The sequence below is a fragment of the Eschrichtius robustus genome, chromosome 17 (genome assembly GCF_028021215.1).
Source record: "Eschrichtius robustus isolate mEscRob2 chromosome 17, mEscRob2.pri, whole genome shotgun sequence".
NCBI classification, from domain to species: Eukaryota; Metazoa; Chordata; class Mammalia; order Artiodactyla; family Eschrichtiidae; genus Eschrichtius; species Eschrichtius robustus.
Window position 1 is genome coordinate 48,748,693 of NC_090840.1, and position 27,053 is coordinate 48,775,745.

Sequence of the window (27,053 nt, forward strand, 5' to 3'; positions counted from 1 at the left end):
TAAGTACATCCACAATCCATCCCCGGGACTTTTTTCATCTTCTAAAACTGAAGTTCTGTACTCAAAAAACAATAACTCCCTATTTCCCCCTCCTCCAGCACTTGGCAACTACCATTCTGTTTTCTGTTTCTATGAATTTGACTACTCTAGGTACCGCATGTAAGTGGAATCACACAGTATTCGTTCTTTTCTGACTGGCTATTTTACTTAGCTTATTATCTTCAAGGCTCACCATATTACGGCTTGTGTCAAAATTTCCTTCCTTTTTAGGCTGAAAAATATTTCACTGTATGCATATATCACATTTTGTTTATTCACCCATCAGTGGACACCTGGGTTGCTTCTGCCTTTTGGCAATTGTGAATAACGTTGCTATGAACACGGATGTACAAATATCTGTTCAAGCCTCTGCTTTCACTCATTTCTTTTGGGTATATACCCAGAAATGGAATTGCTGGATCACATGGTAATCTATGTTCAATTTTTTTGAGGAATGCCATACTGTTTTCCACAGAGGTACCATTTTACACTTCCACCTGCAGCGTCCAAGGAAGGGTTCCAATTTCTCCACATCCTCACCAACACTTGTTATTTTCTGTGTGTGTGTATGTGTGTGTGTATATAATGGGTGTGAAATAGTATCTCATGGTTTTGATCTGTGTTTCCCTAATGATTAGTGATATTGAACATCTTTTCATTTGTTTATTGGTCATTTATATATCTTCTTTGGAGAAATATTTATTGGAGTACTTTGACCATTTTTAAATTGGGTTGCTTAGTTTTTTGTTGTTGAGTTCTTTATATATCTTAGATATTAACCTCTTACCAGATATATGATTTACATGTTTTCTTCCATTCTGTGGGTTGACTTTTCTTTGCTGACAGGGTACTTCGATGCACAAAAATTTTAATTTTTATATAGTCCAATTTATCTATTTTTTCTTTTGTTGCCTGTGCTTTTGGTGTCATATCTAAGAAATCACTGCCAAATCCAATGTCACACAGCTTTTCCCCTATGTTTTTTCGACGAGTCTTATAGTTACAGTTCGTATGTTTATTTAGATCCTTGATTCATTTTGAGTTAACTTTTGTATCTTTGTATATGGTGTAAGGTAAAGGCCCAACTTCGTGCACGTGGCTATCCAGTTTTCCCAGCATCATTTGTTGACAAGACTATCCTTTCCTCATTGAATGGTCTTAGTACCCTTGCTGAAAATCTCTGACTATATATGTGATGGTTTATTTCTGGGCTTTCTATTCTACTCCATCTGTCTATATGTCTGTCTGTTTTGATTACTGTAGCTTTGTAGCAGTTTTGAAATCAGGAAGTATGAAACCTCCAACTTTCTCTTTTTCAAGGTTGTTTTGACTATTCAAGTCCCTTGAAATTCCAAATGAATTCTAGATGGATTTTTCTATTTCTACAAAAAATGTCATTGGGATTTTAATAGAAATTACACTGAATCTGTAGGTTGCTTTGGACAATATTGACATCTTAACCATATTGTCTTCCAATCCATGAACATGAGATGTCATTCCATGTATTGGTGTCTTCTATAGTTACTTTCAGCAGTGTTGTGTAGTTTTCAATGTACAAGTCTTTCACCTCCTTGGTTAAGATTATTCCTAAGTACTCATTCTTTCTGATGGTATTGTAAATGGATTCTAAAGTTAGGACTCAAGAGGCCTTACAATTTCTTCTATCACCTTCTTGGAAGGCTGCTACCACAACATGAAACCTCCAGGCTTGCCTGACAGGGTCATATGGCCTAGCCAACTGTCAGCACAACTGCCAGACACATGAGTGATTTTAGAGACATTATTCAGCCCCATTCAAGCTGCTAGATGATTATAGCCACTTGAGAGACTCCAGGTGAGACTAGCAGAAGAACCACTCAGCTGAACCTAGTCAAACTGCTTACCCACAAAACTGTAAGCAAATGAAATAGTTATTTTAAGTTCTAAATTTCGGGGGTGGCAGCAAAGACTAACTGAAACAGAAATAAATCATTTTATTTGCTATTTATTAACTATGATAATTTATTCATTACTTTGTAGCTCATTTCAAACTGTTTTCCAGAGGCTGTTAAGATTTATTCCAACTGAGTTAAGACAGAGTTCTTTGATTCATCAAAGATTCATCATGTTTATGAATGATTTTAAGCTTAAAGTCAGCATTCTAAATAATTTACATATTTTTTAAAAGGAGGTAGCATAAAATGAAATCTTACTAGAACTATAGAAATACAGATTTTATTTTTCTAATTTATAACCTCAAAACTGAAAAAACAGTAAGGAGATATTACGATTAATGTTTTCAGACTAAACTGTGTCATTGCTAATATTTGCTAGCACTTAGTACTAAATTTATTGAGGACAGATTTTGAAACTTTATTATCTGATTATTAAAAAACTTAAATAATCACAATATTTAGGAGAAAAGTATTTAACATTAGAAATATTTATAATCCCAAAGCATTTAGAGGCATGGTGAGTAGGCAAAACTGCTTGATAGTACTTAAAAATTTTGAAGATATAGATATAGCTAAAATTTTATTTACTTATAACATAAATATACTTATTAACAAATACAGCTGTAGTTATTTTACATGAAAATCTTACAGAACAATATGCAAAAGTAAATGCTATTTATAATACATGCTAAAGCAAAAATTTACCTCAAAAATTTCTAGATTAAAGAACTCATTTTAAAAATTTACTCTCTCAAGTTGTGGAAAGAGTTGTTTTAGAATTATTTATCTGTATTATATGCATTCTTTAAAAGAAATAAATAATAAGGAGCAGGACAGAAGAAATAAGGAGAAAATGTAATAAGAGGCAAGAAGGCACAGTTTTAGGGACTTCTCTGATGGTCCAGTGGTTAAGAATCCGCCCTCCAATGCAGGGGGCGAGGGTTCAATCCCTGGTCAGGGAACTAAGATCCCACACGCCACTGGGCAACTAAGCCCGCGCACAGCAACTACTGAGCCCACGTGCTCTGGAGCCCATGTACCACAACTAGAGAGACCACATGCTTCAACTACTGAGCCCGTGAGCTCTGGAGTCCACGTGCCACAACTAGAGAGAAGCCCGCACGCCACAACAAAGAGCCTGCGTGCCGCAACGAAACATCCTGCATGCCACAACTAAGACCCAATGTAGCCAAATAATAAAATTAAATTAAAAACAAAAAAGTTGATTAAAAAGAAGGCAGTTTTATACTGAAGATTATATTCCTAACTAGACATAGGACTATTATTTCTGACAAACCAAGTGGAGTTAACACCATTTGACTTAACTTTCATAGTTGAGGCAAATTTCTCAAAGTCGATGTCATAAATACCTTTGCATCATTTGTTTAGGAAACTGAATTTACTGTCAGAAATATCTCATATTTGCATTATTAAAAACATCTTTGAACACAGTTGTCATTTTAGTTCTAAAGAGTCCTAAATATTTCTCTAAATTTGGGCTATAGTTTATTTAACCATAGCAATTATTTACATTTCTCTGCAACTACATTTCTACAAGCAAACTACAATTTCACCATTCCCCTACCCATATATAGCAATATATTGAATATTAATATACAGTCTATAATTTTAATCATACACACACACACACAACCTATGTTTCTCAATGTGATGACAAAATAGAGTCGGAGAAAACATATATGGAAGAATTAAAATGTACTTACAAAGTCAAAGTCTCCATCTTGAGGAACTTTCCAGTTATCAGGAAAAACATTTTTGGACATAGGGAAGGGTTCATGCATATTCTGATTACAGTTTTCATGACTCTTATTCTTGAAGTCCTGTTTATCAAAGTAATCCATGAAAGATGGTCTTTGTACTTGTGGTGAAGTTGCATTTCCTTAGGTAAACAAAGAACATAAGGAGGGTGTAAGTTCTTACATTTACTTAAAGAACTATGATTTTTACTGAAGTATGATTTTTTTATTAATCAATATAATAAGTTTTCACTGGTCAGATTCAAGACCAACATAGTCAATTTAATGAAGAACAAAGTAAAATAAAATAACAATGAAAAAACAAAAATATCCCGGTCAAATAAAAATTCACCTAATGATTAGGCAGAGATATATAATATTCTTAGATTGTAGAAACATTTCAGAATTTTGGCAGAATCTTAATCATAATTTTATTAAAAATCATTTCAAACATATTTGAAATTTGTCACGTTAAAAGTAAACATTTTAAACCTCGGCGTTTTGGTTCTTTATTTTAACATTTAAGCCTACACTGTTATTGTCATTGTGCACCACTATCAGCTGTAAGAAGTTATAAGAACTTAACCAGTTTTCTCCTGTGTCTCTTTGACTACTTCCTCATAGTCTTTCTAGCTCATTCTACCTCCTCCTGGACTCCCATGACTTCACCTGTCATGCTTTTATCTGTGATCCCTAATTCTATTTCTCCAGCCCAGACCTTGCCCCTAGGTTCTATATCTGACTTTCCCATTGCTAACTATTGGACCTGAGGTGAATTAGAGTTACCTCGAATTTACCAGTTCTAAAGCTAAATTCAAGATCTTTCCCTTAAAACCTGCTGCTTCTCCACATGCTCCTTGTCTGCTAAAGTCAACATTCTTTACTTAATCCCCAAAGTGATAAAGTTGAGAATTAACCCAGACTCGTTTCTCATCAAACCAAACTGATCATTAGGTCTTTTTTAATGCTACTGCTCTATCCACCACTGTTACTGTCTTAGTTTAGCTTCTAATCATTTCCTACCTAGGCCACTGTAACACCCTCCAAACTGGTCTCCTTCCCTGATCTCAGTTTTGATTTTACTCACACTGACAACATAGTGACCTTCTAAATGCAAATCAAACCACGTCTTCCTTCTGTTTAGAATCTTTCAATGGCTCCTCATTTTCTACGCTGAATGATTACAGTAGAAAACAACATTTAGAACAACTAGATTTTCCCAGTGATTTTCAAACTGGATTCCTTAAGCCCTAGAGTTCCAAAAAAAGATCCTAAGTGACCACCACAAAGACACTTCCCTATACAGTTCTCCAGACAGTAAGTTACCTACCTTCTTAAAAATTTCCTGTGATAGGACGTACACTTCCCCACAAGGAAGCCTGCTGGGCAACTCTAAGTTACAAAAAGTGTTTTTTTTTTTTTAAATGTGAACTTGAACTATGTCTTTCTGTAATTTACACTCATGTTCCAAATAAATTTCTCTTCCATATACCAGTCCCTCAAATATCCGAAGACAGATAATGACTCCTGTCTTGGTTATCGTTTTAAGGTGAAACATCCCCACCCAGTTCCTTTCATATGACATGTTTTTGAGACTCACCATCATCTAGTTCACTTGCCTGTGGAGACATTCCAGTCTCTACATGATCCTCTAAAATCAGGCATATCATTGCTAATAGTAATCTGGCCAATTTAGAATGAATTTGTAATAGTACTAATGCAGCTTTAAACTACAGTAAGTATTATGAAAACTAGGTAACATTATTGGCTCGGGATGAGCTATAAGGTAATTTTGTAAAAATTCCTGCAGTCGGAGAAGTAGAAGTCCAATCAGAAATGAGTAGTGGCAATAAAAAGGAAAGAGGAAGACCAATACTTGGGGCTGACTAAAGAAAACAAGAAAACCACTGGGAAATTTCATGCCAGGAATCTCCTCTTCCATTTGCAATAGTCCTGTGCCTACTTCTAACGCTATCCTAATCAGAAGCTTCTATCCCAAGTTATAGGAGCCACCACTAATGCCCTAGTGGCTCAAGGTGAAAAAGTTGTAACCTAATTTCTAGAAGCTCTCCCTTCCTGAAGACGACAAGGGGTCTCTCTTGTGGGGAGGAGTGGCCATATAACACAATTTTGACAGATGATACATTAAGAAGAAGGTTCCTAGGAAAGCTCTGTTTTCTTGATACAGGCATCACCTCTCTGTTTCTGCCTGCTCCTTTCTCCTGCCTGGAATGCAGACTTAATGGCAGAAGATCTGACAGTTATTCTGCAAACAGGAGGATGAGAGTACTACCCTAAAGATGGTGTCACAGAAAGAATCTCTAATGACATAATGAAATCACTCTACCAATTCAGCACACTCTGCTTCTGGATTTCTTGTTAAATGAGAAAAGACATTAATCCTATTCTATTTAAACAATTGTTATCTGGTTTTTCTGGTACCTATATCCAGATTCAGTCCCTAACTATTACGTTTCTATTCCCAAGTGGAGGATGTAAAAAGATATAGGAGCAGCAACCTTCAATTTTACTACAGAACACCCCAGTTTGAAACTTGAAATCCACTACTACATAGTGGTTTAATTATCAGTACATTTCAGATATATTAGTTTTAAGGGTCTTTTACAGGCTGATCTCAAAACCTATGGTGAAATGCCTGTTGGATTCCACACTCAAAATTTTGGAAAATAACCCATTCCTATATTTAGAAATAAACATTCTCACAGAGAGTTAACAAAAGTCTAAAAATCAACTGAAATAAAAGAAGGTAGTCTGTTCCATTAGATTTTTCTGTTTGGATGACTTTATAACAGGATATTATTAACCAAGATATGCTTATACACAATTTTTTATTCAAATGTATGTGCTTATACTTCTAAATATTTTCCATTGTTTAGTTTAAAACTTACTATCAATATTTTGAGTATATCTTTTTTATATACAAAGAAAATTTTAAAAACAATTTTTAAGAACTTCTAAGGAGGAAAATAGGTTAGGTATGTTTTAAAAGTTAATGGGAGGGAGCAGCTGTAATTGGCCAGTCATATTTAACCACACGATATGAAACACATGTCCACAGTGTGCAGCTGAGTCTCCAGGGAGATGCATGTTCACAGAAGGGACAAAGACGATGATGCTTCTGACGTACAATTTATTTTTAAAAAAAGAAACAGTAGGCCCTTCGACAGGAGAGCAGGAGATCTCAAGATAGTAACCACTGTCATATGTGATTGTGGTTGCTATGGTGAATACTTTTTTTTAAATACACAGAAAATAATCACATAAAATTGACATCAATTTCTCCAGCTGTAGTTGAATTCTGACCCTAGCTTATAAAAATATTTTTAATTTTAATAATAAATTTGATGTTCAAAATTACCTTGTCCCTCACTTTTGGTCCTAATTCCTTCAACTACTTGCTGTGGAACTAAAAACCCATTAGCAATAAAGAATAAAATAACCGCCACTCAATCCTTTTGTGCATGTGAAATCTTAAAGAAAAAAATTCTTTCCTCTCCTTCAAACATTCCCTAAAACATATACAAGAAAACTGAATTGTACAGTATTTAATACCTTTTACAAAATATGCCAGTCTGCTCACAATTATTCACTAACTTTTCTAATTTACACATGTCTTCTAAACAGGTGAAAAGTTGTCATGAAAATTTAAATATATGAAGGAGTTTTTATAATACTTTAACAAAATATAATTTAATTTTTAATTTCTTAGCATGATTGTAACAAAGACAGCCAAATGCAAAAATGAAATAATTAATCATAACTTTAGTATAATATATTTCAACATCAAAGGATTTATGAATATTACCTAATTTGTTCTTCTAAAACAATTTAAGATGTGGGTGTTCCACCTGATTAATGATCTTGGAAATCTGTCCTTTAATTTGTTGCCAAGAGTATAATGAGTACATATAAAAACCAGGATGTTAATACAGAAGCTACTGACATCAGCTTTTTCTTAACTTCGTCAGACTGTACTTTGAAACAAAGGAGGATACAGACAACATGGAGAAGATCCAGAGGCTATTCATAAAAAAAGATTAAAAGCTTAGAAAGTAATACCTGCACAAAGGTTAAAGGGAATGAAATTGTTCAGCCAGGAAAAGTCTGAGGATACAATTTAATAAGTATCCAAGTATATATGAAGGGGTCTTGCACAGAAAATAGTGACCAGCTGTTTTCCATCTCCACTGAGGGCAAAATAAAAGGAAACAGACCAATTGAAGCCCAAGGATTTTAGTTAAATAGAAGGAATGATTTCCTGTGTGAGTCATGAGCACTGCAACAGCCACTGGGTGTCTATGGAAGCCCCTTCTCCAGAGGCCTTTATAAGAAAGACTGATTTCCATTTGCACAAGACTAATCTTTACATGCTTGTCCGTGCTCTGTGCTGGTAAAAGAGGTATTCTACGACCAAAATACCTACACTAATTGGCTCGAGCTGGGTCACATATCACTGAACATTCCACAGAGAAAAAGCACACGGAACAGACCATATTCAATACCCACAGGTAACTCCAAACCATTGTAGCCACGCCTTAGCTGGACACCTAGTACTCTGCAGAGGAAAATGAAGAGTTTCTAATTGCCCAGTAATATGCTGGGCATTTGCACCCAGCTGCAAGTGGGACCTGTAGTTTACTATTGTCACTTTGATTGCCATGTCACTGGCAAAATTAATCTTAAAGAGGCATATAACAATTTTTCATGAAAGAAGAGTAAGACCTCTGGAGAAGTAGGAAAGTGATCTACCTACACACTCCCTTAACCTGGCTAATTGCTTCTTGGCACCTGAAATTCCATCCTTAGTTACTTACTCCTTTGGCTCAAAGCTTTGTAGTTTTGGGGAAAAAATGTAAATATTTCAAGAAGATAAAACATCATTAAGCATTTTCACACCTGCATATTTGATACTTTGCTGAAATAGGTTTTGGGAGGAAGAAGGAAGGAAAAGATCTGAACCAGAGCTGGAAGAGAAGATGTTACGAAGCAACGAACAGGACGTGGAAGCTGTTGCTCGGAGCAAATGGTGTCATACTTACAGTTGTGTCCAGAGGCATTAGATGAACTGGAGAGTAGGAATACCTGATGGTCAGTCTTCCTTTCTTGATATTTCTCCTGAACACTTCCTAACTCAATCTAATATCTATTTCTAGGATAAATCCTAAAAACCTAAAGCAGAACCTAATTTACTAATTTACTTACTAATTAAGTGAACCTACATACGTGTGCTGTCCAAAATAAAACAATAAAGTGTGATATATTTTAAAAATCACCATGTATTATAGGCATATACAAAGAAAAACCTAAAAAATACATATTCAATTAAAATTACTTTATCTAATATTTGATAATTGATGAATAGTTATAAGTTAATGTAAATAAACAAAATAAAATCAAAATATTTAGATATGGGTCATTCCTCTACTCACTCATTTATTTTTTAACATCTTTATTGGAGTATAATTGCTTTACAATGTTGTGTTAGTTGCTGCTGTATCACAAAGTGAATCAGCTATATGTATACATATATCCCCATAACCCCTCCCTCCCACCCTCCCTATCCCACCCCTCTAGGTGGTCACAAAGCACCGAGTTGACCTCCCTGTGCTACGCAGCTACTTCGCACTAGCTAGCTATTTTACATTTGGTAGTGTATATATGTCAATGCTAGCTCTCACTTCGTCCCAGCTTACCCGTCCCTGTCCACGTGTCCTAAAGTCCATTCTTTACGTCTGCATTTTTATTCCTGCCCTGCTCCTAGGTTCATAAGAACCATTTTTTCTTTTCTTTTTTTAGATAACATATATATGTGTTAGCATACAGTATTTCTTGTTCTCTTTCTGACTTACTTCACTCTGTATGACAGTTTCTAGGTCCACCCACCTCACTACAAATAATTCAATTTCATTTCTTTTTATGGCTAAGTAATATTCCATTGTATATATGTGCCACATCTTCCTTATCCATTCATCTCTCGATGGACACCTAGGTTGCTTCCATGTCCTGGCTATTGTAAATAGTGATGCAGTGAACATTGTGGTACATGACTCTTTTTGAATTATGGTTTTCGCAGGGTATATGCCCAGTAGTGGGATGGCTGGGTCATATGGTAGTTCTGTTTTTAGTTTTTTAAGGAAGCTCCATACTGTTCTCCATAGTGGCTGTACCAATTTACATTCCCACCAACAGTGCAAGAAGGTTCCCGTTTCTCCACATCCTCTCCAGCATTTATTGTTTGTAGATTTTTTTGATGATGGCCGTTCTGACTGGTGTGAGGTGATACCTCATCGTAGTTTTGATTTGCATTTCTCTAATAATTAGTGATGTTGAGCATCCTTTCATGTGTTTGTTGGCAATCTGTATAACTTCTTTGGAAAAATGTCTATTTAGATCTTCCGCCCATTTTTGGATTGGGTTGTTTGCTTTTTTGATATTGAGCTGCATAAGCTGCTTGTATATTTCAGAGATTAATCCTCTGTCAGTTGCTTTGTTTGCAAATACTTTCTCCCATTCTGAGGGGTGTCTTTTCTTTTTGTTTATGGTTTCCTTTGCTGTGCAAAAGCTTTTAAGTTTCATTAGGTCACATTTGTTTATTTTTGCTTTTATTTCCATTTCTCTAGGAGGTGGGTCAAAAAGGATCTTGCTGTGATTTATGCCATAGAGTGTTCTGCCTATGTTTTCCTCTAAGAGTTTTATAGTGTCTGGTCTTACATTTAGGTCTTTAATCCATTTTGAGTTTATTTTTGTGTATGGTGTTAGGAAGTGTTCTAATTTCATCATTTTACATGTAGCTGTCCAGTTTCTCAGCACCACTTATTGAAGAGGCTGTCTTTTCTCCATTGTATATTCTTGCCTCGTTTATCAAAGACAAGGTGACCATATGTGTGTGGGTTTATCTCTGGGCTTTCTATCCTGTTCCATTGATCTATATTTCTCTTTTTGTGCCAGTACCATACTGTCTTGATAACTGTAGCTTTGTAGTATAGTCTGAAGTCAGGGAGCCTGATTCCTCCAGCTGCGTTTTTCCTTCTCAAGATTGCTTTGGCTATTCGGGGTCTTTTGTGTTTCCATACAAATTGTGAATTTTTTTGTTCTAGTTCTGTGAAAAATGCCATTGGTAGTTTGATAGGGATTGCACTGAATCTGTAGATTGCTTTGGGTAGTAGAGTCATTTTCACAATGTTGATTCTTCCAATCCAAGAACACGGTATATCTCTTCATCGGTTTGTATCATCTTTAATTTCTTTCATCAGTGTCTTATGGTTTCTGCATACAGGTCTTTTGTCTCCTTAGGTAGGTTTATTCCTAGGTATTTTATTCTTTTTGTTGCAACGGTGAATGGGAGTGTTTCCTTAATTACTCTTTCAGATTTTTCATCATTAGTGTATAGGAATGCAAGAGATTTCTGCGCATTAATTTTGTATCCTGCTACTTTACCAAATTCATTGACTAGCCCTAGTAGTTTTCTGGTAGCATCTTCAGGATTCTCTATGTATAGTATCATGTCATCTGCAAACAGTGACAGCTTTACTTCTTCTTTTCCAATTTGGATTCCTTTTATTTCTTTTTCTTCTCTGATTGTTGTGGATAAAACTTCCCAAACTATGTTGAATAACAGTGGTGAGAGTGGGCAACCTTGTCTTGCTCCTGATCTTAGTGGAAATGGTTTCAGTTTTTCACTGTTGAGGACGATGTTGGCTGTGGCTTTGTCATATATGGCCTTTATTATGTTGAGGTAGGTTCCCTCTATGCCTACTTTCTGGAGGGTTTTATCATAAATGGGTGTTGAATTTTGTCAAGAGCTTTTTCTGCATCTATTGAGATGATCATATGGTTTTTCTCTTTCAATTTGTTAATATGGTGTATCACATTGGTTGATTTGCATATATTGAAGAATCCTTGCATTACTGGGATAAATTCCACTTGACCATGGTGTATGATCCTTTGAATGTGCTGTTGGATTCTGTTTGGTAGTATTTTGTTGAGGATTTTTGCATCTATGTTCATCAGTGATATTGGCCTGTAGTTTTCTTTTTCTGTGACATCTTTGCCTGATTTTGGTATCAGGGTGATGGTGGCCTCGTAGAATGAGTTTGGGAGTGTTCCTCCTTCTGCTATATTTTGGAAGAGTTTGAGAAGGATAGGTGTTAGCTCTTCTCTAAATGTTTGCTAGAATTCGCCTGTGAAGCCATCTGGTCCTGGGCTTTTATTTGTTGGAAGATTTTTAATCACAGTTTCAATTTCACAATTTTTTTTGTGATTGGTCTGTTCATATTTTCTATTTCTTCCTGGTTCAGTCGCAGAAGGTTGTGCTTTTCTAAGAATTTGTCCACTTCTTCCAGGTTGTCCATTTATTGGCATATAGTTTGCGTGCAGTAGTATCTCATGATCCTTTATATTTCTGCAGTGTCAGTTGTTACTTCTCCTTTTTCATTTCTAATTCTGTTGTTTTGCGTCTTCTCCCTTTTTTTCTTTATGAGTGTGGCTAATGGTTTATCAATTTTGTTTATCTTCTCAAAGAACCAGCTTTTAGTTTTATTGATCTTTGCTACTGTTTCCTTTATTTCTGTTTCATTTATTTCTGCTCGGATCTTTATGATTTCTTTCCTTCTGCTAACTTTGGGGGTTTTATTGTTCTTCTTTCTCTAATTGCTTTAGGTGTAAGGTTAGGTTGTTTATTTGAGATGTTTCTTGTTTCTTGAGGTAGGACTGTATTGCCATAAACTTCCCTCTTAGAACTGCTTTTGCTGCATCCCATAGGTTTAGGGTCGTTGTGTTTTCATTGTCATTTGTTTCTAGGTATTTTTGGATTTCCTCTTTAATTTCTTCAGTGATCTCTTGGTTATTTAGTAGTGTATTGTTTAGCCTCCATGTGTTTGTATTTTTTACAGATTTTTTTCCTGTAATTGATATCTAGTCTCATAGTGTTGTGGTCGGAAAAGATACTTCATACGATTTCAATTTTCTTAAATTTACCAAGGCTTGATTTGTGACCTAAGATATGATCTATCCTGGGGATGTTCCATGAGCACTTGAGAAGAAAGTGTATTCTGTTGTTTTTGGATGGAATGTCCCATAAATATCAATTAAGTCCATCTTGTTTAACGTGTCATTTAAAGCTTGCGCTTCCTTATTTATTTTCATTTTGCATGATCTGTCCATTGGTGAAAATGGGGTGTTAAAGTCCCCTACTATAATTGTGTTACTGTCGATTTCCCCTTTATAGCTGTTAGCATTTGCCTTATGTATTGAGGTGCTCCTATGTTGGGTGCATAAATATTTACAACTGTTATATCTTCTTCTTGGATTGATCCCTTGATGATTATGTAGTGTCCTTCTTCGTCTCTTGTAATAGCCTTTATTTTAAAGTTGATTTTGTCTGATATGAGAATTGCTACTCCAGCTTTCTTTTGATTTCCATTTGCATGGAATATCTTTTTCCGTCCCCTCACTTTCAGTCTGTATGTGTCCCTAGGTCTGAAGTGGGTCTCTTGTAGACAGCATGTACATGGGTCTTGTTTTTGTATCCATTCATCCAGTCCATGTCTTTTAGTTGGAGCATTTAAACCATTTACATTTAAGGTAGTTATCGATATGTATGTTCCTATTGCCGTTTTCTTAATTGTTTTGGGTTTGTTATTGTAGGTCTTTTCCTTCTCCTGTGTTTCCTGCCTAGAGAAGTTCCTTTAGCACTTGTTGTAATGCTGGTTTGGTGGTGCTGAATTCTCTTAGCTTTTGCTTGTCTGTAAAGGTTTTAATTTCTCCATCGAGTCTGAATGAGACCCTTGCTGGGTAATCTTGGTTGTAGGTTTTTCCCTTTCATCACTTTAAATATGTCCTGCCACTCCCTTCTGGCTTGCAGAGTTTCTGCTGAAAGATCAGCTGTTAACCTTATGCGGATTACCTTGTATGTTATTTGTTGCTTTTCCTGTGCTGCTTTTAATATTTTTTCTTTGTATTTAATTTTTTATACTTTGATTAGTATGTGCCTTGGCGTTTCTCCTTGGATTTATCCTGTATGGGACTCTCTGAGCTTCCTGGACTTGATTGAATATTTCCTTTCCCATGTTAGGGAAGTTTTCAACTGTAATCTCTTCAAATATTTTCTCAGATCCTTTCTTTTTCTCTTCTTCTTCTGGGACCCCTATAATTCGAATGCTGGTGCATTTCATGTTGTCCCAGAGGTCTCTGAGACTGTCCTCAATTCTTTTCATTCTCTTTTCTTTATTCTGCTGTGTGGTAGTTATTTCCACTATTTTATCTTTCAGGTCACGTATCCGTTCTTCTGCCTCAGTGATTCTGCTATTGATTCCTTCTAGAGAATTTTAAATTTCATTTATTGTGTTGTTCATCATTGTTTGTTTGCTCTTTGGGTCTTCTAGGTCCTTGTTAAATGTGTCCTGTATTTTCTCCATTCTATTTCCAAGATTTTGGATCATCTGTACTATCATTACTCTGAATTTTTTTTCAGGTAGACTGTGTATTTCCTCTTCATTTGTTTGGTCTGGTAGGTTTTTACCTTGCTCCTTCATCTGCTGCGTATTTCTCTGTCTTCCCATTTTGCTTACTTACTGTGTTTGGGGTCTCTGTTTCGCAGGCTACAGGTTCGTAGTTCCCGTTGTTTTTGGTGTCTGCCCCCAGTGGGTAAGGTTGGTTCAGTGGGTTGTGTAGGCTTCCTGGTGGAGGGGACTGGTTCCTGTGTTCTGGTGGGTGGGGCTGGATCCTCTTTCTGGTGGGCAGGGCTGCATCTGGTGGTGTGTTTTGGGGTGTCTGTGAACTTAGTATGATTTTAGGCAGCCTCTCTGCTAATGGGTGGGGTTGTGTTCTGGTCTTGCAAGCTGTTTGGCGTGGGGTGTCCAGCACTGGAGCTTGCTGGCCATTGGGTGGAGCTGGGTCTTAGCGTTGAGACGGATATCTGGGAGAGCTCATGCCGAATGATATTACGCGGAGCCGGGAGGTCTCTGGTGGTCCAATGTCCTGAACTCAGCTCTCGCACCTCAGAGGCTCAGGCTTGACACCCAGCCGGAGTACCAAGACCCTGTCAGCCACACAGCTCAGAAGAGAAGAGAGAAAAAAAGAAAGAAAAAAAATTAAATAAAAAATTAAATAAAATAGAATAATTAAAATAAAAAAAAATTAAAATAAAAAAAATTAAAAAGTTACCAAAAAAAAAAAAAAAAGAAGAGAGCAACCAAACCAATAAACAAATCAACCAATGATAACAAGCGCTAAAAACTATACTAAGATAAACATAAAAATCAGAAACCAGTCAGTCACAGACAGCAAATCCCAAGTCTACAGTTGCTCCCAAAGTCCACCACCTCAATTCTGGGTTGATTCGTTGTCTATTCAGGTATTCCACAGATGCAGGGTACCTGACTGGGAATTTAATCCGCTGCTCCTGAGGCTGCATGGAGAGATTTCCCCTTCTCTTCTTTGTTCACACAGCTCCTGGGGTTCAGCTTTGGTTTTGGCCCTGCCTCTGCATGTAAGTTGCCCTCAGGCTTCTGTTCCCACCCAGACAGGCCGGGGTTAAAGCAGCAGCTGATTAGGGGGCTCTGGCTCACTTAGGCTGTGGGGAGGGAGGGGTACAGTAGTTATAATTGGAATGCAGGGCGAGCCTGCCGCGGCAGAGGCCAGCGTGACATTGCAACAGCCTGAGGTGCGCTATGTGTTCTCCCGGGGAAGTTGTCCCTGGATCATGGGACCCTGGCAGTGGTGGGCTGCACAGGCTCCCAGGGGCGGGGGCGTGTGGATAGTGACCTGTGCTTTTACACAGGATTCTTGGTGGCTGCAGCAGCAGTGTTAGCGTTTCATGCGCTCTCTGTTGTCCGAGCTGATAGCCATGGCTCACGCCCGTCTCTGGAGCTCGTTTAGGAGGCACTCTGCCTTCTGTGGGCAGACAGGGAAGGAATCCCCTCTCCTCATGCACCCTGAAACAATGGTCTCTTGCCTCTTAGGCAGGTCCAGAGCTTTTCCCGGACTCCCTCCCGGCTAGCTGTGGTGCGCTAGCCCCCTTCAGGCTCTGTTCACGCAGCCAACCCCAGTCCTCTCCCTGGGATCTGACCTCCAAAGCCCGAGCCTCAGCTCCCAGCCCCTGCCCGCCCCAGCCGGTGAGCAGACAAGCCTCTCAGGATGGTGAGTGCAGGTCAGCACCGATCCTCTGTGCGGGAATCTCTCCACTTTGCCCTCTGCACCCGTTGCTGCGCTCTCCTCCGTGGCTCCGAAGCTTTCCCCCACTCCCGCCCAACCCCCCGTCTCCACCAGTGAAGGGGCTTCCTAGTATGTGGAAACTTTTCCTCCTTCACAGATCCCTCCCAGAAGTGCAGGTCCCGTCCCTATTCCTTTGTCTCTGTTTTTTCTTTTGCCCTACCCAGGTATGTGGGGATTTTCTTACCTTTTGGGAAGTCTGAGGTCTTCTGCCAGCATTCAGGAGTGTTCTGTAGGAGTTGTTCCACATGTAGATGTATTTCTCATGTATTTGTGGGGAGGAAGGTGATCTCCACATGTTACTCCTCCGCCATCTTGAAGGTCCCCCCCTCCCTCTGTCCATTCTTAATATAACATGGTCTCCATCTACTTCACCATCTGGCTTACTGTCTGCTGAATGTGCTCTACTGTGTCTCCATCCTTCCTAAATACAACAGGTGAGTTCTAGGTACTGACAGTACAGTAAAGTTGCTTATCTCCTCGTTCTAAAAAGTGGTTATCAGTCCTAGCTGCACCTCAGAAGTACTTGTAGCGTTTTATTGTTTTGATATTTTAGTTTTTCTGTTAAGTAGAGATGCACAGGCCCTGCTCTCGTCTGCAGAGCCAGCATCTCTACGGGGCTACTGCTATGATGTACACTTGTGAGGTGAGTTAGCTGGAGCCAAGAGCAGGGTTTATCTCGTAAATCAAGCCTACTGCTCCAACCTGAGGAGGCCTCTTAAGCTCCTGATTCTGCCTTAGAATGTACTTTTCTTTTCCTCCACTTAATGTCATTTGTAATTCTAATGGACTTGCATTCTATAGCTTCATCCGAATTTCTGTACAACGATGTTGAGCTAGCTAGGGCTGAGACCTCGGCCCTATGCCACACAATGAGAAATCTTTTCATTGACAGCAATCTGTTATTAAACCCCACAGCTGACTGAAATTTAGCAACCACTGCCATTGCCTCTGGTGAGCCTTCTGATTGTGCAGGCTAGAAAGCTAAATGCTGCATTTCCTAGAACACCCTGCACCTGGAGTCCTAGCTAAGTGTACTTTCTCACAACTGGGAAAGCAGGAAGTGAGGAGGAGACCATGAGCCTGCTACCTCAGCTACTTCCTCTGGGCAGCACAGCTATGCAGACAAGGGTTTTTTTTACAGCAGCATTCCAGCATCCAGTCACCAGACTCACAGGTGCTAATAGGTGGCTGCAGTCTCAGTGGTGGCTTTCTCATCCCTGAAGAGCAACAGGGATTGATCTCAATCTGTATTACTGAACTCAGTAGTGCCAATGGCAGCCTCTGGATTCACTACCTTCCTGACTGCAGTAGTAGTAGTTCTATAAGGCTCACTTTTGTGGTAGTGTGGGAGTCGTTCCTGGAGGCCTAGCCTACACAGCCCTCTCCTCCAAACTTTCCACTGATTTTGTTAAGAGCCACACCTCTGACTTAAATCTTTTTATGTTTAAAACGCCTAGTTTCTGTCCTCCAATAAACCCCAACTGATATAAGCCTCTAAGTGTGTAACTGTTCAACCCTCATAACAGAACCATCAGCTAGGTCATACTACATGGTGCCTACAAGGATATCATCAAAGATCTTGTCAAATACTCTCCCCAAATCATAAAACACAATATCCAAACCTAGCAGTTTCTCTGATCTAGGGGTTTAGCAATGTTATCAAAAAAAGAAATCAAATTATTCTGATATGGTTTGTTCCCAGTAACCTATGCTAACTTATAATGACGCAGGTCTCCTTTCCTAAAGGACTCACAAATGTTCTAGACTTCTGCCCAAGGGGATGTCAAGCTCACCGGCCCACAGTAATGATGTGATTTGGGGGTCAAACCTGGGTCTGTATATTGGGTCCGCCACTTACTTGCTATGAAATCTCTGACAAGTCACTTCACATTCCCGAGTCTCAGTTTCCTTAGTGGCAAATGATAGTGACAATGTTACTTTACAGAGTCCTTGTGAGAAGTTAATGAGATAATGTATGCAAAGTCCCAAGCACAATGTTTGGCCCATACTAGACACACAATTAATGATAGCTATAACCTGAGAAATTTACCTTTTATTCTCTTTTCTAAAAATAATAAATAAATAAATAAATAAATAAAAATTAACTCTTTCATGCTTACATGGCACTTTCCTCATTTTCTCAAAAAGACATCAAACTTCACAAACAGTGGAATACAGTTCTCTCACCTGCCAGTTATCTCAACACATTACTGATCATACTCCTAGCCAGGAGATATCAAATCAGCTGAGTGCTCCCTTACCATTTCCTCACCTTGCCATTCAAATGTCTTGTATTCATGTTTGTGGTATTCTCTTCATTTTGGAGATCATTATTCTCTATAGAACCTCTCTGGCTATCGTGCTGGATAAAGAGAGATGGAGCAAGGTTTTGGAGGAGGCAGAGAAAGGTACGAGCAAGAGTCTGCCCTGTGAAGGAAGAGACCAGAGCTGCTGGATGGCTCAGTACCTCCACTCCCAGTCCCAGGAAGATCAGGTCTCCCTCAATGCACGAGGGAAGCAGGGCTGGGCTCTCCAGATGCTCCAGCTTCCCAAGTTGTTGGAAGGACAAACTGACATAGCGGGCACATGGAGATTAGCTGAAACCATGAAACAGAGCTGCTAACCTGACTGGAGAGTGTGGCACTTCCTTAAATACTAACAGAGATAGTTTCCCCTTAGGGCAACTACAGCTACCAATCCAGCTGCAGCTCTGAAAGGCTAGAAAGTTCCACCATAGAAACAGAGCAGATCTGAACAAGGTAAAAGGCCCCAGTTTTTTCTTTGCTCAAACAACTGCTCTTCCAGAGTTACCCACAAAGAAATAATCTCTACTAACTCATCAATTTAATGACAATGGATTCCTGACCTGGTCCTAATCTATTCCTTCAGGATAAAAAATCCTAAATGTTGATTTCCTTAATGACAACCAACCTGCTTATACCTCACAATTCCAACTGGCCTAGACTACTCTGGATAAAGTATAATATATAAGGAAGTAGAGTTCCATGTGTAAATATTGGCTGATGCCAGATTGTGAAAGACCTGGGTTACCAAGCGGAAGCCTGGACATTACATGGGTAATGAGATCCCAGGGAAATGGGAATGGGAAGAGGGGGAGTGGGAGAGAGATGGTAAAAATAATGCCATCATTGCTGAAAATAAGTTTGGAGAGTTCTTTGGACATGCTCTCCAGGTCTATGCCCGTTTTTTAAAAAACAGATAAAATTTTAAATATTTCTTGTCATTTTACTCCATTTCCCTTCAAAAGCTCTTTTAATAATTTTGCTTCCTAGGCGCTTCCCTGGTGGCACAGTGGTTAAGAATCCACCTGCCAATACAGGGGACATGGGTTCGAGCCCTGGCCCGGGAAGATCGCACATGCCGCAGAGCAACTAAGCCCGTGCACCACAACTACTGAGCCTGTGCTCTAGAGCTCACGAGCCACAACTACTGAGCCCGCGAGCCACAACTACTGCAGCCTGCGTGCCTAGAGCCAGTGCCCCACAAAAAAGAGAAGCTCGCACACCGCCACAAAGAGCAGCCCCCGCTCACCGCAACTAGAGAAAGCCCGTGCACAGCAACGAAGACCCAATGCGGCCAAAAAATTAATTAATTAATTAATTAATTAATTTTAAAAAATAATAATAATTTTGCTTCCTAGAGTTAAATCACCACACTTTTCAGAGGTAAGGAAAACAGGTCTGTAATTTCTAGCTTCACGGATAAAGGTATAAAAAAGTATGCAAACATAATTTAAACTGACAAGAATATTAAATCAGGCAACTCTTTTGAAACTCCAAAGGAAAAGGTGATGGAAATCAGAATATTCAGCACACAGTATAACATTCTAGAGATTTTAGAAAATTAAAAATAACATAATGCTATAATCTTTGAGGGAACAAAAAAATATATAAAATATTTTCAGGGAAGAAAAATGCTAAAGACACATTAGCAAATGGGGCTTCCACTAATGTAACATAACCTAAGAGCTCATACCAACGCATCTAAGACGTTTTAAAGAAGATTTAGATCATGAGGAAACACAAAACTAAAACTAAAAGTAATTATGTGGTTTCACGGAAAGTAAGTTCTGCCTCAATAACTTCTTTACACTCTATACTATTGCTATACTACAGTATGACAAAACCTGGGGGGTTACACTAACATCATTTGGTTCGATCTTTGGGAACATGGAAGTCCCACATTATAACAGAATGATGTCTAAATGGTGGAAACTTAAAATACAAAGGAAGTTGTCTCATGGGATTTAAAACTTGCTAAAGCATATAAAACCACCACAGGGAACTCTACTTAATGCACTGTAGGGTCCTAAATGGAGAGGATATATGTATATGTATGGCTGATTCATTTTGCTGTGCAGTAGAAGCTAACACAACATTGTAAAGCAACTATAGCCCAATAAAAAATAATTAGAAAAATAAAAATTAAATAAATAAAGCATATAAAACAACTACATAAACCACTATCTGCTCATTTTAAAAATGAGCTTTCAATAAAATCTCTGTGACCCAAAGAATCATACTTAGGACATAAAATTATGACATAAATTGAATGATTTCTGTGGCTGTCAAAGCTGAAAGTCATTACATGAAATATGTGGAAATCTGTGCTATAATTTTAAAGCATGAGGTCTGATAAATCATTATCACATATCTCTTCCTTGAAATATAACAATCTAACATGAATTCGATTCCATAAATACTCATTTTTAAACCACTGTTTAAATGCTGATGTTCAACTATATTGACTACATGGAAAAAGTTGCTTATGTAGTTTCATAGGAAATGCAGTAGCTCTCTAAAGATAGAACAAAGCACTCAGTGATCTTCTAACTGGTCTGTTAAGAATCATAACACTTGACTAAAAGAATTTTATCAGCTGCGGAAAAGTGGTGCTACATGCTGATGGGAAATGTGTTGTAAATGATCTTATCTGTCTTTCTGAGCTACAAGGCATATGACTTGTACCCTAACACTAGCTAGCTTTGGAGGCCACAAGACCATTCAATGTAGTTGGGTGAGCATGTTACAGATGCAGAAGCCCTATTCTAGTAATATGCCCAGCTAGGAATCCAAGTCTTAGACTGCTTTTCAGGGCAAAGGCTCAAGAAACCTATCAGCGTGGAGATAAAAAAAATTCACATCCCTCTCCCCCTTCCCACCCAGGATTAACTAACTATGTGGCAATCTGTTTTCATCTTGTGCTTCGTGGCGCTCTCTTTCAAAGTATACAGCCATAATGGGCTATGTATACTAAGAAATGTGAAGAAAGCAACGGCAGTGAGCCAAATGACTTGAAGCTATGAGGTAAGACTTATCAAGCAGACTCACAGGGGGAGTAGCAAAAAGAAAGGGGTAGGCAAAAAGAAAACAAAAATGTCAGAGAGGAAATTCCTACCTATATCCATTTTACCCTATCAGCAAATCATTTGACTCTTTATAACTTTCTAGGCTCTACAATGCAAGAAGTCATGTATTACTGCTTTTGTGCCGCGGAGAAGTAGTTCTGTGTAGTGAAAAACAGCTTTGTGCTTAGACTTTGATATTGACCATACGTGACTAGAGTGGTAGGGGGAAGAAAATGGTCAGTAGGTATCAGGAGGTAATTAATCTGCTTTTGCCTATAACTGAAAAATCACAATGTCCTACATTGTTAACTGCCATCTTAAAGAGCCATATTTATACAAAAAGAAATGCTAGCCTGTGAAAGTATCTCTGTCTTCATCACTCTGTAAGCAACGGAGATCAGAGAGAACGCCTTAATCGTCATTTCAGCCCTGCAGCGCACCTGGCACTGTGCCTAGCACAGGACAAGCAGTAGTAAACATGCACTGAACTGATTTTTCTGCGTGAGTATCCCTGTCTCTTGATTCTTCTTTCTAGTGTTTCTTCTTTTCCCACCTGAGCCCTTATTTCTTCCCTTGGCTTGCTCCCCTCTGTCACTGCAGCTTAACTGATAACTTAGACAACGTGATATAATATTATGTTGTATTATTTGGAACAGAATTTTAGGTTCACGTTTTTAATTGGAAAAGTAAATGTTAGGAACGCTATCTTTTTATCTCAAAAAATACTTTACAAATTAAATTACGGGTTAGCATCCTTCAACAGAAAAAAGTTCCGTAACACTAAGTTAAAGATGTGCTGCTTTCTGCTATATTAAAAGAATTTTTGAAAATTCACTTGTGCCATATTCCTTTCACTGTTAAATAAAGCCAAGAAACAAAATATTCCACAACTGGCTATAACAAGCAACACAGAACTATCCTGGTTTCTATAGAAGTATACTTTCAAAACAGAAAATTAATACTCAATGGGAAAAAAAGCCACATACTTTTCATAGTTCCATCTTCTTCTTCCTCATCCTCACTGTTTATAACCATGGTCCCCAAGTCAGATTCTAACATTGTGCTATTGTGTTCAATCATGGTCTGGGCCCCTTCACTCATCGTGCTTGTGGCCCTCATGGTGCCCACGCTTTCCGAGCTAGTCTTCACCATGGTGTGGGAATCCAGCTCATCTTCATCCTGCAAACAAAACACTGCAGTGAAGGAAGACTTTTCTAACATAGATGGATATCATACAATACTATGAACATATTATATTTTAATAATGAAAAATACTACTATCACTACTAATTTTAATGTAGGGACATAAATACAGTGTTATCATAAGACCCAAAAGTTATCCAAAATAACCTAAAGCTTTAGGTAATTAAAGCTCAAGCAACAGAAATTGATGAAATAGCAGGCTGTTAGCTGTTCTTAAAATAAGGATTAAGACAGGAAGATTATTAACAAAGAATGTATAACAAAATAAACAAATAAAAGAGAGCACATTAAAGACAGAACATGTTGGCACTATTATAACAGCTTTAATAATGTTTATAACTTTGTACAAAAGCCATTAGCTTTTTAAAAATTATGATAAATATACATAACATAAAATTTACCATTTTGATCATTTTTCAGTGCACAGTTCTGTGGCATTAAGTACATTCACAGTGTTGTCCAATCATCATCAATACCCTTTTCGAGAAGTTTTTCATTATCTCAAACAGAAATTCTGTACCCATCAAAAACTAACTCCTTATTACTTCCTTCACCCAATCCCTGGTAACCTCTATTCTACTTTCTGTTACTATGAATTCACCTATTCTAGGTACCTCATAAAAGTAGAAGCATGCCTTTTGCGTCTTTTGTGTCTGGCTTATTTCACTTAGCATGTTTTCAAGGTTCATCCGTGTTGGACCAGATGTCAGAATCTCATTCCTTTTTAAGACTGAATGATATTCCATTGCATGTACACACACACACACACACACACACACACACACACACACACACCCCTTTTGTTTACCCATTCATTTGTTAATGGACATTAAGGTGTTTACACCTTTTGGTTACTATGAATAACGTTCTGAACACTGGTATATAAGTATCTACAGATAGATGGTCCCCGACTTATGATGGTCCAACTTAGGATTTTTCAACGTTACAACAGTACAAACGAGATACACATTCAGTAGAAACCGTACTTTGAATTTTGAACTTTTCCTGGGCTACCAATACACAGTACGATACTCTCGTGATGCTGGGCAACAGCAGCAAGCTGCAGCTCCCAGTCAGCCACGTGATCAGGGATGTAAACAACCCATACATTTACAACAATTCTGTACCCATACAACCATTCTGTGCTTCACTTTCAGTATAGTATTCAAGGGATTATGTGAGATTCCACTCTATTATAAAATAGGCTTTGTGTTCGATGATTTTGTCAAACCGTAGGTTAATTTAAGTGTTCTGAGCACATTTAAGGTAGGCTAGACTAAGCTATGTTTTTCGGTAGGTTAGGTGTATTATATACATTTTCAACTTAACGGTATTTTCAACTAAAGATGAACTTATCGGGACGTAACCTCATCATAATTTAAGGAAGATCTGTATTTGAGTCCCTGCTTTCAATCCTTTTGGGTGTATGCCTAGGAGTGCAATTTATATCAAACGGTAATTCTCAATTTTGGGGGGAACTGTCAAAATGTTTTCTGCATTGGCCACACCATTTTATATTCCAACAGTGTACAGGGTTCCAACTTATCCACATCCTCACCAACACTTGTTATTTTCCCTCTTTTTTTTTTTTTTTTTTTGAGAACAGACATCCTAATGGATGTGTGGTATCTCATTGTGGTTTGATTTGCATTTCCCTAATAACTAGTGATATTGAGCATCTTTTCATGTGCTTATTGGCCACTTGTGTATCTTCTTTGGAGAAATGTCTATTCAAGTCCTTTGCCCATTGTTGTTACAGATTGTTTTTTGTTGTCGTTGAGCTGAAGAAGTTCACTTTATGTTCTGGATATTAATCGCTTATCAGATATATGATTTGCAAATATTTCTCTCCATTCCGTAGGTTGTCTTTTCACTCTCTTGATAGTTTCTTTGATACACAAAAGCTTTTCATTTTGATGAACTCCAATTTATCTATTTTTCCTCTTTTGTTGCCATATCCTAGCCATTGGCTTTTAAATGTAAATTCACAGAAGAATCAAGTCAGTAATATAAGTATGAACCACAAAATGCTCTTTAGAACATTCACCAAAAGATAAACTGGAATAGGGCCATAAAACTAAACTAACAAATTCTGTTTGAGAAACCAAGCAATGTGCTATTTAGAAAAACTTGATCATGTACTGAAATTAATTTATATCTATTCCACTTTAAGTAGAAACAAACGAACAAAACCTAAGTTCTGACAGAGGTCAAAATGCAAATACTGGAGAACAGGAGCAGCCAAGTTGTTCTCAGCTGTTTGATAGCCCTCCTCATCCTCAACCTACAGGATAAATTCAGCATTATATCTCAAAGTCTTCTGCTCTCCTTTCATGAGCTTCTCTTCTTTTAGAAGACTTCTTCATTCTTATGCATTCAACTATCTAATATATTGAGGACTCTCAAATCCTGACATCTTTCTGACTTTACTTACTACTTAAATGCTTAATGATGTTTAAAACTCAACATTCTCAAACGAGATCATTTCATCCATCTCCTTGGCCCCTCCAGTCTGCCTCCATCCCCAACAATAACCACTACAAAGCACAGTCATCTTCATTAGCTAACAGAGTAAAACTGCAATGTCTTTTTCGGTTTATTTTCTCTCACATCCTATTATACTATCAGTCAACAAGTTCTTCTTCAAAAAATTCTCTCTCAGCTCCATCTCTTCTTTTCCATTCCCACTGCTACTGAGTATATTCCTCCTTACCTTATGCCTGAGTTACTGCAGGAAGAGCACCCTGACCTCCTAGAATCAGACAGATGTTAGTTCAAATCCTGGCTCAACTCACTTAGTAGCCTTAAGACCTTTAGGGAACCTATTTAAAACTCTCTGAACTTTAGTTTCTTTCATTGGTGTTATGATGATTAAATGAGAAAAGGTATGTAAAATGCTTGCATGCTACTAGGAATAAGGTAGTTTCACCCCTTCTTCAAAGTATACATACTATACCAATCTTTCTTGAATACTACTTGTATTATAATATTCTTCTACTGAAGAATCTATAATGGCTCCCGGTTCTTGCCTGCATTGAAAGCTAAACAAAGCTGCCTAGATTTTAATGTCCTCTATGTTATCTTATTTTATATGGCCGATCCTATCTTCCCATTGTTCACGTATCATTCAATAGAGTCAGGCTGACCTCAACTGAGTCTCCAGCTGCCATAAACCAATATGCTCATTAAAGACTTCATCTTTGCTCACATCACATCTTCTTTTCTACCCAGGATGCTCTTTCCTCTCTAATTCATTTTAATTAATCCTATCTAGTTCCAGATCAAGTATCTATTACCTTTACGGCAAATTCAGTCTTTATTAATTATCCTCTTTTCCAAACTTCTAGAATTTATAAAACCTGCATTACACACTTTTGCATTTAAATTTATGAACTCATATTGTAACTGTTTCATAAAATCTTTTATAAATGTAAGTACCTATGGATAAGAGTGCCTTATAGTACTTCTGAATCTACTAAAGTGTTTCATTCAGTAGTCCACACACAGTAAGCATTCATTTGTATATTTACTTTATCACAGAATTATAAAATCATGAACCTTTAATAATTCAACCCCTCATTTTATACATAAAATGAGAAAGTAAGAGACTTCCCCAAGGTCACACACCTACTTAAAAGTGGAGCTGGGACTAAGAAACTAGTTCCTTTATTTCTTAACCCATTATCCCACCAAGTACCTATACCTTACTTAAATTTAAATTTTGATCTACTTGAATGCTTAAGTTAGAGGTGCAGGTTTACAGTTTTAACAGCTTATGTCACCAGCTCCTATGCCCAAAGAGTCCCATACGAATTACTTGGTCCATCCTAGTCACAGCCACTGTCTTTTCTTGGACTATGAGAACAGCCTCCTAGCAGTCTGCACTGTTTCCCCTCTTGCCCCCATTAGTGTCCCACATAACAGGCAGATGGATCCTTTCAAAGACAGATCACATCATGTTACGCTCCTGCTCAAAACCCTGCGTTTGGCTTCCCATCACACTTACATTAAAGCCCAAAGCCTTCATCCTGGCCAAATGTGATCTGGCCCAGTCATATCTGCCAATCCTATCTCCTATCACATTCCTTCTCGCTCACCCAGTTCCAGCCAGGCTGGCCTCCTTTGCTATTTCTTGTGCATTCTAAGCATGTTCCTCCTTGGGCTTTTTTTTTTTTTTTTAAATTTGTGTGTAGGCAGCATTGAGTTATAGCTACTTTATTTTTTTATTTATTTATTTTTGGCTGTGTTGGGTCTTCGGTTCGTGCGAGGGCTTTCTCTAGTTGCAGCAAGTGGGGGCCACTCTTCATCGCGGTGCGGGGACCGCTCTTCATCGCGGTGCGCGGGCCTTTCACTATCGCGGCCCCTCCCGTTGCGGGGCACAGGCTCCAGACGCGCAGGCTCAGTAGTTGTGGCTCATGGGCCCAGCTGCTCCGTGGCATGTGGGATCTTCCCAGATCAGGGCTCGAACACATGTTCCCTGCATTAGCAGGCAGGTTCTCAACCACTGCGCCACCAGGG

General features: G+C 38.2%; 1 protein-coding gene across 1 annotated transcript in view; it reads right to left on the bottom strand.

Moving 5' to 3' along the window:
- Window positions 1–27,053, bottom strand: part of STK3 (serine/threonine kinase 3) — a 307,261-nt gene that overhangs the window by 69,788 nt on the left and 210,420 nt on the right. The window contains exons 9-10 of the mRNA XM_068525949.1: window positions 22,319–22,511; window positions 3,698–3,873 (exon numbers count right to left, since the gene is read on the bottom strand). Of these exons, the coding sequence (XP_068382050.1) occupies window positions 3,698–3,873; window positions 22,319–22,511 (369 nt within the window). The remainder of the gene's footprint in view (window positions 1–3,697; window positions 3,874–22,318; window positions 22,512–27,053) is intronic.